We start from the raw sequence: 15138 nt of genomic DNA, 5'->3' as shown, positions 1-15138 counted from the left end.
AGCCATGTTTTATTCACATTCCTTACAGACAAAAGTCCAGCATATTCTCATTCATAAACACTATGTTAGTCATGAAATTAATTACTTGCCAGGTCCAGCTTATCAAAAGTCTCAGTGGTGGCTGTGATATCAGACAGATGGTAGACTACAAAATCAGCATGTATTTGCTGTAAAAAAGAACCAGATTTTGCTGAAGTGTTAAGACATTCGTTCATAATATATAATCAATCCACCCTCTTCTTTAAGTCCATTCTGTTCGTATTTCCCTTTAACTTAAATCAGTTTAAAATATAAAAGCAACACACACACATTGCACAATCTTCTCTGATTAAACCAAAAAATAGGCAGTTAATGTAAAATACTTTTATTTATTATTACACAAGTAAAACGGTCACTCGTTGCCATTTGCAGCTACAAAAGACAACGAAGACCTCTCCTCCCATCGCAATTACATTTACAGCACTCATTTATGAAAGTATTATGTACAGCAGACAGTAAAAATATTTTAAAAATTACAGTAGAGGAGGCGAAATGCACTCTTAAAAATGCACACTCCATTTACATAGTGTGCTTGTGTGCTTTATAATGCGTTGTATAGATTAAAGTGATAGACTGTGGTTAGTAGGAGTGTCTAGGCTAAAGTGCAGAGCACTAGCAGCAACGTCAGGTTTAAAAGAATAGCCCAACAAACATGGTAAGATGGCTAACTACAAATGGAAGCTAACAGCTTGACCAATCATGCTGACATTGATAACAATGAATGGAAGCCAGTGGCCTCCAATTAGCTCGACCAAACATTCTAACATGGCTAATAGTGAGTCTAAACTAGTAGCTAGCAATTGGCATGTCCAATCATGCTAACACAGCTAACAGTGAATGGAAATTAATAGCTACCATTTAGCTTGACGAGCCATGCTAACATAGTTAACAGTGAGTGGAAGCTAGTAACTACCTACTAGTAGAGGTGGGTAATCCAGATCCAACAAGTAAAAACCCTCCCCAGGATTTTGCTCCAACTGCTCGACTTCTCTAATTTGCTCAAACCGGCAGCAAAGGTGTTCAGGCAGTTGGAACAAAAATCCTGTGGAGGGTTTTTACGTTTTGGACCTGGATTACCCACCTCTACCTATTAGCTTGACCAATCATGCCAGGCTATTTTTAAAAAATGCAAGGAAGTAGCTACAAATATTGGCATGACTGTATTTGCATAATGCAAAATTGTATGTATTCAAGTTCATTCATTGTTAGCAACATTAGCTTTTTGACTGAAGTATTCCTTTAAAACAGGACTGACAGTTGCAGCGCATGTCCGAATAGCACTGCTTATCTTGGATCAGGCCACATCCCTGTTTATGGTAATTACAGTCTCAAGAACAGATCCCAGATCAGCATTCGTGCTCTAAAATACTGCCTGAACACCAGCCCTGATGAAAAAGACTGGAAACAGATATATTAGTCAGCTCATTTACACTGCTGCCCTCTAGTGTGTACAACTGGTAAGTGCTACTGGTGAGTGTGGATGGCCTCAGCAAAGGCATTGGATCACTGAAAAAGGTAGGAGTATCTCATAAAGGAAACGTTAATCAAACTAAAACCTGTCCACTGTAAACAGCAGGGTGATTGATCTATCCAGGCTCCACCCATAGAGGTGTTCTTTTGTGGTAAATGTTGCAAGATTAGACAAGCTGTACACAACCTCATTCCTTCTAATCAGACTGATGACGCAGGTGACAGATGAGATGAAGTTTTTGTTGGTAATAATGCAAACAATCACGTGTTTTTTCCCCTCAGAATGCGCCAATGTTTTATAAAGCCTGTCAGGCCTAACGACAGTGACTATGGACGAACTAACTATGTCCTGAAATATAAAACTAAGAGCAAGCTCATTAAAAAAAACATCAATGATAATAATAATAATAATAATAATAATAATAATAATACCAGAGGCCTTTACAGCAGGTGTCTGACTGCGAGGAACTGCAAGAGTGCACCAGAAGAATCTGTGTGAAGTGACTTCAAGTGATGGTCAGTCTGTGTATTCTTCCACTCATCTACAACCTACACAGCTTCTCCAATGACCACAAATCATGCCCTGCTGGAACTGCTCGAATGATCAGTGTTGTTTCCCTGTGCGTACTGCCAGCCCCCGACTAGCTGGGTCGTGGGGTACCGAGATGTCTGTTGCCATGGCGACTTCAGCAGGCTGATTCAGGTTTTCCCGGCCTCCCGCCGCTTCGCTCGGCCTCCTTCTCTTTCTTCGCTCGCTGTTTCTCCAGCTTTTCCTGAGCCTTCTTCATGTCTCGCAGCTTCCTCTTGATGTTGGAACGATCTCTGTGACTAGACACTCCAAGCTCCTATTAAGGGAAGCAATACGGATTTCAATATTTAAAGCAACAGTTCAGAAAAAAAATCTGATTGTCAAACTTCTCAAAAGTCGCCAGTGTCCTTTCCTATGGAGGTAGACGATCTCTGAGTGACAAGTCAGAGTTTCTTTATTCCTATAATATCGTGCAAAAGTTGAAATGCATAAAGTTGTAAACATGACTGCGATTCATATATTACAGCTACACTATGTACGTTTTTAGAGACCTCTCTGGTGAAAACGTGTGGAAGAACATTTTGTATGGTGAGTTGTGTTTCAGACCCCTTTCCTGAGTGAATGAATCTGATGATTGTGCCTGTGTTGAAAGAGTATTCAAAGAAGACTCAGTCAAAACGTCTTCTGAGGATGTAAGTCAATGATCTGTCTTCATATCTTCATGATTTTACATTTAAGATCTAAACATCGAGCCGGACTTTTTTTGATCCTGCACGTACGACGTGAACACTAAGATCTAGTCTGAAAAACTGACCCAATACCTCTGACTTCTTCAGGCTTTGCAGAGTCACAGGAACAAACGCAAACCATATTTTAGCATGATTTTTCTCCTGACTCAGTAACACTACTCCTTTGAATTTGAACAAAAAAAAAAATCTTACATAGTGCTGCTTTAAAATGCTGCTTTAAAACTGCCACCACTGACTTACCTTGAGCTTACTACTGTCCAACTCCATGAGCTGTTTGCCATCCACGCTCTTTGCTGTGAACTCAGCGATGTACTGGTCCATGTTCATGCCCATCAACCAGTGACACACCTGTTGGTTGGTCCACTCTGACAGGGGTCGGTTTTGCCACACGTGTTGCTTCACAACAGGAACAGGCTCATCATCCAGTGTCTGAATAAGAACAGAACCATGAGAACACAAACACACAGCAGGCAAATCTGTATCAGCTAACTGATACCGCATACTGCAACATGCATCCTGCCCATCTTAATCTAACTGTAAAAGGCTTTAAAGCTATTAATGTAGGTTGTGTTAATACGGTACCTTCAAAATTCATCTATGAAAATAATTAATTAAAGGTGGTCTTGAATCTTCTCCCTATATTAAATTAATAAGTGTGTAATAATGTAACTGTCACTGCCAATATGGTCATTTTAAACGAGACATTTTTTCTTAGACATACATGATCATATACTTCAACATGAACATATGAATCATCTTTAGTTTGATGAAATGCTGAGTCTAGTTTAATTCTGAATAACCTGATTCTGAATCATTCTAACCTCAACTGTTTATTAAATAACTCCAAGAACTCTAACTCTAAGAATCCTAAACCCTAGACATATATCCCCCTAGATCAAGAACCCTAAACCCTAGATCAGGACCCTAACCCTGAGATCAAGAAACCTAAACCCTTGATGTATATCCCCTAGATCAAGCAACCTAAACCCTAGATCATTACCCTAACTCTGAGATCAAGAACCCTAAATGTTTATCCCCTAGATCAAGAACCCTAAACCCTCGATGTATATCCCCTAGATCAAGCATTTTAAACTCTAGATCAGGAATACTAAACCACAGATCAGGAAATCCAAATCCTAGATCAGGACCCTAACTCTGAGATCAAGAACCCTTAAACCTAAGACGTATAACCACTATATCAAAAAACCTAAGGAATCCTAAACCCGAGATTAGGAAATCCAAACCCTGAGATCAGGAACCCTAAACCCAGGATCAGGAACCATACACCTAAAATCAATAACCCCAAATCCTAGATCAAGAACCCTAAACCCTAGATCAGGACCCTAACCCTGAGATCAAGAACCGTAAGCCCTAGATGTATATGCCCTAGATCAAGAACCTTAAACTCTAGATCAGGAATCCTAAATCTGAGATCAGGAATTTCAAACCCTAGATCAGGACCCTCACCCTGAGAACAAGAACTCTAAACCCTAGATGTATATCCTCTAGATCAAGAACCTTAAACCCTAGATAAGGAATCCTAACCCAGAGATCAGGACCCTAACTCTGAGATCAAGAACCCTAAACCCAAGATCAGGAACCTAAAATCAATAATCCTAAATCCTAGATCAAAAACCCTAAACCCTAGGCCTACAACCCCTTGAACAAAAACTCTGAAGTCTAGACCAAGAACCCTTAATGATAAATCCAGAATCCTGAGAGAGAGAGAGATTAACATTTTCTGTACCTTTCACACCTTTTGTCTTGCTATTATTGGAATCTTGAATAATTTCCTGTATATTTAACTCTATATGCTATGGGTTATGTTGTATATAAAAACAATACAATAGATTTCAGACTTCTGTACAGTAGGTGGTGAAAGATACACAATAACTCTCTTTCTTTCACACACACACACACACACTACATACACACACTACATACACACACCTCACACCTTCCACTTACAAAACCATAAGATCTCAGTGCAAATCATTTACATCTACTCTTCACACTCTACAGCGCAGATTCTCAACCCAGTCACATTTCAAGGCTGCAGAATTCTGGAACTGAATCTAAATATACACTACTGTTATAATAAAGTTACAATAACTAATAATAAATACAATAAAGTTACTGTTATTTTATTATAACTTCTTTCTGGATATTATTTTATTTAGAACTTCATTCTGGATATTAACTTTATTGCAACTTCATTTTGGAGGTAAAACTTTACTAGACCTACATTCTTGATGTTCTACAGCTTTATGAGTCATTACAGAATAATCTACAGTTCTGCTCATCATTCTGGACAATTTTTTCCAAATTTTTTACAGCATCCTACAAAATAGTTGAAAGCTATAAATCCATAGAGCGCTAGCATGAAATTAAAAGCATTGTAATCTTTAACTGTAACCAATTTGGTCGTACATATTAAAAACAGTGATTCCAAACTTAAAGCGTAGTGCACACATGGACTGGCTGAAAGGCCGTGACGGCTGGGTGGAGAGTCTATTCTCTACAAAGCCAATGGGCAGATTATCCACTACTAATGACCTAAGGTCAAAAGGTCATGCGGCATGTGACCACTACGGTCACTCACCTCACAGGAGGAGAAGGTGAGGTTGTGGGAGCGCCCTCGAACACAAGGGTCACTCAGTAAAGCCGCCAGCGCAGACCGAGGGCTACTGGCGGTCGACTCGTCCGTCACAGATAAACTCTGCAGCGGGCACATACGCAGAAACACACACCGTCTTACGTGATGGAGAGAATCAGAACGAAAGCTGGCCTGACCTCAGATCAACACCTGCTCTTTGGACTTTGCTGTTGAATGAAAAATGTTCACCAAATTCCCAAATTTCACAAACCCTGTTCTTAACTCCAGTGCATGCAACTGAATGAGATCCAGTTCATTACTGTGCTTTGCTACATTTCAACAAGCTGAAGTTTGTTGTCGTTGTATTTGGCTCGAGTATAAACAGTACATACTGTGTAAAAGCCAGAACCACCCTTCATTTCTTTAATTTACAGTTAAAACAGGCATTAGGTACAAGTTGTTTTTTTTTCACCATCAGGAAAAAAGAAGAAAAAAAGTCTCAACAACTAAATATACTACCATTTTTTTGCAGTAATTTAGTGTGTCCACTCTGTCTTTATTACAGCTTCCATTCTTTTCAGGGGACTGGCAATCAGTTTTTCAAAGAAATCTGCAGGGATTTATATTTTTTCATACCTCCAAAGTTCAGTCTGAGAATTTTGTTGCATTTTCTGCTTCTCATGATCCAAATAATCCCAAATACATTCAGTGATGCTAAGATCTGGACTCTGGAGTGGTCAGTCCATTATTCAGTGAACAACAGCAGCTTCTTTGTTTTTTCTTTTTTCTCTTTCCTTTTCTTTTTAACAGCTACATCCTTTCAGACTCATAGTGTTGAGTTGTCGTCTCACAGTGGAAGGATGGACAGAAACACCTGTGGATTTATTCAGATCTGAATCTAGGAGCGGAGCTCGATTTTCTCCTCTCTCTCAAAGATGAAGCTTTAGGTTCTGTTTATCTGATGGGGACAGTGTTGGTGGTCTATCAGGTCTTGCAGGTGGTTGTCAGGAGTCCCATTTTCTCTGTAGCTTTTAATCATTATTTGAACTCCAGTTTTGGAAACTCCTGTATTTCACTTATTTATCTTTGATTTTCCTCTTCATTATTTGAGTGGATTATACATCTAATCTCCTCAGAAATATCTCCTGGAAATGAATGACTTGAACTTAACGTTACTGGACGTAAATGAAGGGTGGCCTGACTTTTGCACAATACTGCACACTATATGTCCAAAAGTGTATAAACCCCTGTTCATCCAGTGTTTCTTCTAAAATCAAGGGTACTAATAGGGAGTTTGCTTTGCTGCAGTAACAGCCTCTACTTTTTACACTAGATGTTGGAACATTGCTGTGAGGATTTGACTGCAATCAGCCACAAGAGCATTAGTGAGGTCAGGTACTGATGTTGATGATTAGGTCTGGATCACTTCAGCTCATCCCAAAGGTATTGAATGGAGCTCCATCACTCCAGAGAACACAGTTCCACTGCTCTACAGCCCAATGCTGGAGGGCTTTATACCCTTTTAGCTGATGCTTGGCATGTGGCATGGTGATCTTAGGCTCATCTACAGCTGCTCCAGAGCATCCTATTCAATTGAGAGTTCTTTTCTATGTGCGCCTACTGAAAGCCTGTGTCAGAAATGAGTGCAACTTTAAGCAGCTGTATTCACTTATTAGAATAATTGAATACTTTTGGACGTACAGTGTACTTACTGTAGCTCTATCTCCAGATGTTTCCGCAATCATGTGAAATATATCCTACGAATTTTCTAATCGATGTTAAGTAGTGCTAAACTAATAACTAATGCTACAGTAAGACATACGAGAAACACATGAATAGAATGGAAATGGTAATGGTGAATGAATGCTAGTGACTTCTACTTTACTTGTCTATACAAGTGTTCGTTCATAATCAGCAACCATGGAATCTGTGGGTGAAGCGTCCCTCTAGAATAGTTTACAACAGTGACGGGTGCCACTACCTAGAACTAGAACTGCAACGCATGCACAAAGTTGAGACGTCTGTTAGTCAGCCACTTCTGATGATTCTAGTTTTCAAAGTTTGCACCGACACTAAGTGTCGGTTTCCCAGACAGAGGTTAAGCTAGAGAATCTACAGTCACAATGCTGTGGACTACATAGCATTCCGAATGGGAATTCTCCATAGAGAGCAACTAGGCTTAATTACTGTCCAGGAAGCAAACCCTACATATGATTAATTAACTCATGCTACTGAAAAAAAAACAGAACTGTTACATAGCACATCAACACAAATGTCTAGTAGAACATCCAGTAGCTACTAAATGGCATGTATGTTAGTTAGCTGCCATCTATTAAAGCCGAATACTCTACACTGAGAACACGTTCCATACTGTACCAAATCTAAGGAATGCGAGAGGCGAGAAGGCCAGGACAGGTTGGTCTGTTTCAAAGAAGAGTTTTAGGCAGATATCAATCAAACTGACGCACAGGAAATGCCATATCCTGCAGGAGGCATTAGCATAGCAAGTTTGCTTGAATTGAACATATGAATGAACTAGTTGTCAACCACTGACAATGACGTTAAACAAAAGCTGTCCAGTCTGAACAAAGAGACAAAGTTAAAGGGCATTTCCAGACTTGTCCTGCACCCAGCACCGATTGTTAGCTCATTTTGGGGGGAGAGTCTCATTATCACAGGTTTGTTTTCACACAGGAGAACTTCTTTCGGACCTACATAATTCCATATGCCACCTTCATTTATGGAGGACCAGGGATTGGTTCTATGGACTGCTCCTTGACTCGAAAACAGCTTTAACACTTGGCCAAAGGTACAGATCTATCATGACAAGCGGTCCCAGGCCCGGAAAAACAAACTCAAGTGTGAAAACACCCTAAGTTTGGAGTGCAAGAGTGAACGTCTGAGCAGCTCTGCAAATTCATAGCTCTTTTTTCTTTGCGAGAAATTTTCCAGCATCTTTAGGAATCACTTGGAAAGGTTTAAAGGAGACTCCAAATCATCTATACAGGTGCAAAACAATAATGAATGCTTGACAACTGTCTGAAAATCAGCACCTCTCTCATTCTAGGGGTGGGCAATACAGTAAAAATATGACATCACAACATTCAACATTTTTGTGCTATTTTTCCAAGAGTGCAATGTGACAAAATTGAGACTACAAAAGTTAATATTTCGCAAAAATAAAGTATTTAATAAGGAACACAAGGACTAAAAAAACAATTACTACCAATAAATGAATGAAATATGATGACATAATCAGCTGACATCCAATCAGCTATTTGTTACTGTTTGTTACTGTTTACATTACTATAACTTGTCTAAGTCTGTCTTATGATACATGCAGTAGTTCAGTTCTACACTCTTAAAGAAGATGATTCTTCAAGGGTTCTTTAGTAAAGACAAAGAACCCTTAAGGAACCGTCTATTTTAAAGGAGTGTTCTAGAAGTGCTGATGATACCAATGAAAAGCGTATTGTGACGTTATTTTTCGCGATAATGAGATCACATTGTTCACCCATACGCACTCTTTTCTCTCTCTCTCTCTCTACTCACCTTATTTCGTCGTTCCCTGTCCTCCGTGTGTCCCTCTGAAGGAGTGTGTGGCAGGCTGTAGCTGGACAGCGACTGCTCCTTCTCTCGCTCCCTCTCTCTGTCTCTATCTCTATCTCCAAACCAGGAGAAGGGCATGCAGGAGGGAATGGAGGAGACGGAGTCCGACGGAGAAACGGTTCTGCTGGATTCACCCACTAGCTCTGCAGAACCCCTGCACATTACAGCACAGAAGTGCAAATGAACTCAAAAATGATTCTGTTCACAAAATTGTCCAAATCTACATGAATATTACGCCTGTGAATGCTACTATTGCTACAAACGGTAACATTATATTTCGATAGTAAACGATGCAGCAACTTAACTTTCACTCGACTAAATATCTACTAAAAACATAAACCTAACCCTGGTCCAAACCCTAAACATAACACTCAGTTTAACCACACTGTTAACAATTTAAGCATCTGTAAATCTAATCTATGGAGTGCTAAAGTGAACTATTCAAATGAAGCGAGATCAAAATAAATAAGGGGTAACAAATGAAATTGATGAATAATCTAGCAATACTAATTAGCATGACTGAAAAAGAATATTAATAATCTGCTAATTAGATTCCATTTATGATGAATAACACCAGGATTTTGGGGTTAAAGTACTCCGTGTGTAACCTACAATACTGCAAGAACCACAGACCTTGTAACCCAACTATTCAGTGCCTATTTTTGCCTTTAGGTGTTTATCTTTGCTTTGAATTCAAGTGAATTTAATTTTTCTTTGTATAGCTTGTTTTACAGTGTAAGATGGCAACAAAGTAGCTTTACAGAGAAGTGCCAGACATCAGTTAGATACAACTAGACACACAGAAAGATCAAAAACTGACAAGACTGTCACAGCAATAGGAAGCTGTTTAATCACCTGCTCCCCACAGAGCCCCGCAGCGTGTCCTTCTCTTGTTTCCGGCCTTTCCCACCTGACCTGCGCAGACCACTACACAACAACGACAAAGAGAGTGTGCAAATAAATACCATTGAAATGACATACAGAACATGTGGACATACGGACATACAGGAGGAGCCAGGTCTTACCCAAAATCTGGAAATCTTCTCTTGGATCTTCTTGTGGTTGAACTATCACTCTCCTCATCTGTGAGAAAGTATTTGTATTTACATATAAAAAATGTTGTATTTAAAATGTATATATTTAGCCGTATATTTAGTCCCAAGTTAAGATCTGAGAAGGTCAAGACAAGACTGTTAATAAATTAATATTACAAGCAAATGTTATGTTAATTTAGGGATTATATCTAGTCTTACATGATCTGTGTCAAAGTAGGAAATACTAAACTTCCCAATTAATGTCAATCAGTTGTTATGTCTGTTACCAAGCAATGCAATATGTGCAAAGCTGATACATACAAACAACAAATCAGAATAACAAAAAGAAACATAAGGTAATGAAAAGAAATGTCGGTAGCCGAAATGGATCCCACAGCATAAACAAAACAATACTGCACCTTTGAGCTTCCTGCTCTGGCTGCTTTCCTTCTTCTTGTACCTCCTGTTGCGAAGGTTGTGAAGCAGGCTGGACGAGGAGTGGCTGGAGGAGGGGGAGTGAGGAGTAGAGGAGTCTTTAGGAGGAGAGAGGCTGGACCTGGTGCTGCCTCCTCCTTGAGGGGTGAGGCCCTGAAGCGAGGGAGAGCTCGACACATCACCACCTCCTCCTCCTGGCCTGCTCTGGCCCTCAGACTGTATGGAGGGTACAGGTATGGAGAGGCTCTCCAGGAAGGAGTGTCTTCGGTTACTTTCAGTACTGTTATCACTAATACCCTCTTGTTCCTATGGATGAAAAAGTGTCCAAAATTCATATGAATTACTTCATATATTAAAGACAATGTACATTAATCCCAAAAGAAATCATACATAAACATATAATAAAATGTACACACTAATTGTAAACAGCGAAAGCATGAATATTAATACCGTTAAGCTGTGGCGACAGTGTTTTGTTATTTTGCCATTATAATTGCTTTATTTTATGCATATTTATATAGCATCATTTCTTGTCCCTGAAATGTAGCCACTCGACTCCTCTCAACGTTTTATTTGTTTTATGTAAACGTTAATGTGAATGCATGAGTTTTAATCTTTACTTGGGTATTCAAGGCTGGGTCAGCAGAGCAATTTGTTAGCGAATGTCATAAAAGAAGCTAACCATGGCTGCATTTGTTAGGCTTTATCAAGCTAAAACTAGCTACTGATGCCAGAAACAATTCAAATTAACAATACAAAACAGTTTTCATATAAACAAAATCATCCAAATTCATAACAAATTAAATCTGTGTAATGCCTAATATACACCCCTGAGGCACACCTAAGTCAACACAAATTGCGCTGCACTAAGTAAACAAAAGAAAAAAAAAAAGGAAAATTTGGCATTAGTGTACAATCAGATTGTCAGTGCCAGTCCTGGTGCTCACCTGTGGTTGAATGGAAGACTGGGTGCTTTTGGCAGACTCTCTGAGTTTGTTTCGAGATGGCCTCTTGCGCTGGACCCCCTGGGTCAGCCTGGCTTTGGCTCTGTATGCGCTGCAGTCTAGACGATCCGTCTGAGGTACTGCCTCCCCCAAATCTGCATCTGAGGAGTGACACACTAAAGTTATTCCAACAACAAATGTCATTATTTTCAGCACAACCACAAAGCTCTCTGGATCAGTTGTGCTTCTCAGCACTGTAAAGGATGAAGGTTTCTTTCTAAATGCCACAAAACAGCAAATCACCAAAAGCTCTATTCAGTGCTCACGCTACAGGGTGAAATGTGATTACAGGGCAGAAGGGGCACATATTTGTTTTGTTTTTTTGCGTAAATGTGAAAGCAATCTAACAATGGAGAGCTATTAAAAGAGAGCTAACAATACAGCTAGGAGATTAATATCTTCTTGTAGCTGTATAACAGTAGTGGGATTGGTTGACACCGCAAGGATTTCCAATAGCTGCATTTGCATCATGCATTCTGGCTACTGCAGGGAGAGAACAGTGATGAATGGAAAACACAACTGTGAAATGTGTTGACCCGATGAGACAGAGGCATATGATTGCTTGTTTAACTTGATAATGAAATGTATGCACTTCAGAACTCAGGTAAATAACGCTACTGACAGACAGGCAAATGTGAATCTTAAAGGCAGCAAGATCTCATCTGACCAACAAATTGGAGCCTTGCAATGTGAATGAAGCAAAAACAATGTCGAGCAGAAAGGCCACACAGTTATAAAAGACCATGCAGTTCATCATCAAAACAGCATTCACAGTCAAGGATTCTCAGATAATGAAGCTTTGGATGACACAGTGCAACAGGCGATTGATAACGGTACCATAGAGAAGGTCGTCTGATGTCTGACCGTTCCTGTCTGAGGATCCTGAGGGGCTGCTATGCTGGCTCTCTCCTGCAGGGCTGCAAGAGTCCTCAGGGTGGCCTAAACTTGCTCCACCCTCTAGACAAGCAATCTGAAAAGCCATAGACAGAGACAAAGTCATTTCTCCAGAAAATACAAGAAATTATTTAAATTATTACTGGATGTCCCTAAGTTCAGCCTTGAATTTTAACATTTTTAAATAAATCAGATTTTTAAAAATTACTGAACTGCATTTTCATTCATTTTGAACTGAACTGTTTTATTTGAGGGTGGGACGGTGTCTGCGTGGGTTTCCTCTGGGTGCTCCTGTTTCCTCCCACAGTCCAAAGATATGCAGTCAGGCCAACTGGACACACTAAATTGCCCCCAGGTGTGTGTGTGTGTGAATGTATGTCTGTCTGTCTGCCCTGCGATGGACTGGCGACCTGTCCAGAGTGTTTCCTGCCTTCCGCCTTATGACTGCTGGGATAGGCTCCAGCTCCCCCCAGCGACCCAGAAGGATAAGCGGCTTAGAAAATGTGTGTGTGTGTGTGTGTTTGTGTTTTATTTGATTATTTTACTAAAACATCTAACAGGTCGATTTCCATTCTGCCAGTTAATTGGCCATTAGGTCTGGAGAAAGGGGTTAATATTCTGCTGTGAAATCATTTTTGCTTGCTACAACATGAGAAAACGAGCAGGTTACAGACTAAGCCTAGAGCAATTACCCCAAATTACACTGCCAAGTGAGCTTTCTCATACAAAATATCCTAAATTGGCCCTGTGACTCTGTACAACAACTGCAGTCTATGATGATCCATCAGCATTATCCCCAACACTTCAGCTTACCATCTCCACACTATAATCCCAGATTTACCTGTTCCTGTAGCTTCCTCACACTCTTCCTGTAATCTCTCTCCCTCTCCTCCACCCGTCTCTTCAAATCCTCCTCTCTCTTCACAAACTCTGCCTCCCTACAAAGAGAACATTGTTAAATACAGCACTTTCAAATCCACCACTCAATTCCATGAATTATTCAAACCTTGCACTCTGTTTTAGATTTACATTACCCACAGGCCTCTTTGGATCAAAGAGCGTATGAGGTAAAACAAGACCAAACATAGTTTAATAGTAAGTGTAGAGATGGGGGTGAGGGAAGAGCTTCAAATAACAGTAATAAGAACTGTTGAAAGTTTGTAGACCACTGTGATTTTTCATAGTTCTGCTATACAAATTTCAAAAATATTATTCATCACATCAGGATTTTACAATCGATGAAGGGATAAAGCCCCTGTTTTTCACTAAAGATTACAACAATGAATGTAAATAAACCACCCTGTTTGCATTACACCACGACCATGCATTTTCAAGTGTGCAGCAACTAGCGATTAGTTCTATAATTGGAAATGTGATTTTTTTGATTAATAGACTATCTTATTAGCAGGATGACGTGTTGTAACACAGGTGCTTTGGTTTTAGTGCAGGACAGTAGAGTGATATTTACTGTATTTATAACTGGTCTTGGCTGGATTGTGACAATATTCTTTGCCACTTTTGTCACTCCTATCTGATTTGTTCATATGTTGCTGATGAGCTGAGGTAAAAAACATCATCTCTGCTTCACAGTTCTGAATCTGAACAAGAATCAATTTCTTCTTTCATGGTGCGGTAAAACAACAGACGCCATGTCATCCCCTGCAATTCCTGCAGTGCACGGCACGAAATTCAGATTCCAAGACCAGAATAGATCTGATCACTGATAGAGCAGTGAGTGTGATGTGTGACAGAGGCGAGCTGGCTTGTGCCGAAGGAACAGCGTCTAAACTCTTCTTATGTCTAAATTACTCACAGAAATTCTACGTCCTTAAAGAAAAAAGTCAAACTGCAATACTAGTCTGTGTTGCTTTATTGAAACATGATGTTCAACAAATGGTAATTAAAGATCTATAAGTAAAACTAGAAAGAGCTCCCCCTTCTGGAAGTCTGCAGACATAAGTAAACGTAGCATTCTGCAAGCCCTAATAATCAAATGCAGATCTTTTTGGACTTTCTTATAGTCTTGACAGTACAAACAGTATTTAGTGCTGGTTTAAAGAGCTATTAACACTATTATTGACTCTTAGACATTTGTATTAAGAAATCTATGCAATTTTTTGGCCCTGTGCGAACTGTAAAGAATTCAGTCGAACTTCCAGTCAATCACATTTGCAGTACTACTATAAGTGTAAAGAGAACGTAAAACATGTACAGTGTACTCAGTCACATTATAACAATGTGTATCGTGAAAATTATTTTAATGACTGTGATACTGTATTTTTGCTTCTAAAGGGTCTATCACTCAGAATGAAAAAAAATCCAAGAAAAAGACTTGATATAAACATTAACAAAGACATTATTTCATAATTAACAGCAAAATCAATCAGCTAGATTGAGTCATGCCCACTTCCACAGTGCCACTGCACTCTATGTAACAGCATGAAGCCCTCAGTGGTCCTACCTCTGCTTGTGTTCTTGCAGTTGTGCATTGGTCTTGTCGTATTTGAGCTGCAGGGCCTCGTGCTGGCTCTGAGCTTCATTGAGCCGTTGGTTGATGGCCTTGCAGAGCGCCTGAGCGTCCAGCCAGTACTTCTCTAGCTTTTCCACTCTTTCTCTGCTTTCGTCCACACTCTTCTCCAGAGCGGCTCCTCGAGCCTCCCAGGCCAAACGGTCCGCCTCACACACTCGCAGCTTAGAAAACGCACAGACAGATGCATCGTCTTGATCTTGCACACACTAACAGAGATCATGACCGTGAACATCGGGAGGTTTTGGAGCT

The 15138-nt window shown here is 39.9% G+C and overlaps 1 protein-coding gene across 2 annotated transcripts in view; it reads right to left on the bottom strand.

Moving 5' to 3' along the window:
* The window catches only part of ppp1r9alb (protein phosphatase 1 regulatory subunit 9A-like B), a 33291-nt gene continuing 18153 nt past the window's right edge, over window positions 1–15138 (bottom strand). Inside the window, exons 9-18 of one of the 2 annotated variants that reach the window (XM_036564845.1) lie at window positions 14821–15050; window positions 13201–13297; window positions 12303–12435; window positions 11409–11566; window positions 10446–10767; window positions 10018–10075; window positions 9848–9919; window positions 8936–9146; window positions 3028–3216; window positions 1–2354 (exon numbers count right to left, since the gene is read on the bottom strand). In XM_036564845.1, coding sequence (XP_036420738.1) covers window positions 2196–2354; window positions 3028–3216; window positions 8936–9146; window positions 9848–9919; window positions 10018–10075; window positions 10446–10767; window positions 11409–11566; window positions 12303–12435; window positions 13201–13297; window positions 14821–15050 — 1629 coding nt within the window. In that variant the 3' untranslated portion in view covers window positions 1–2195. Of the gene's footprint in view, window positions 2355–3027; window positions 3217–5320; window positions 5507–8935; window positions 9147–9847; window positions 9920–10017; window positions 10076–10445; window positions 10768–11408; window positions 11567–12302; window positions 12436–13200; window positions 13298–14820; window positions 15051–15138 lie in introns of those variants that run through there. The other variant, XM_036564846.1, reaches the window with a different exon arrangement.

This window comes from Colossoma macropomum, unplaced genomic scaffold (assembly GCF_904425465.1).
Source record: "Colossoma macropomum unplaced genomic scaffold, Colossoma_macropomum, whole genome shotgun sequence".
Taxonomy (NCBI): Eukaryota; Metazoa; Chordata; class Actinopteri; order Characiformes; family Serrasalmidae; genus Colossoma; species Colossoma macropomum.
Note: the sequence above shows the minus strand (reverse complement) of the source record. Positions and strands in the feature narration are given on the sequence as shown.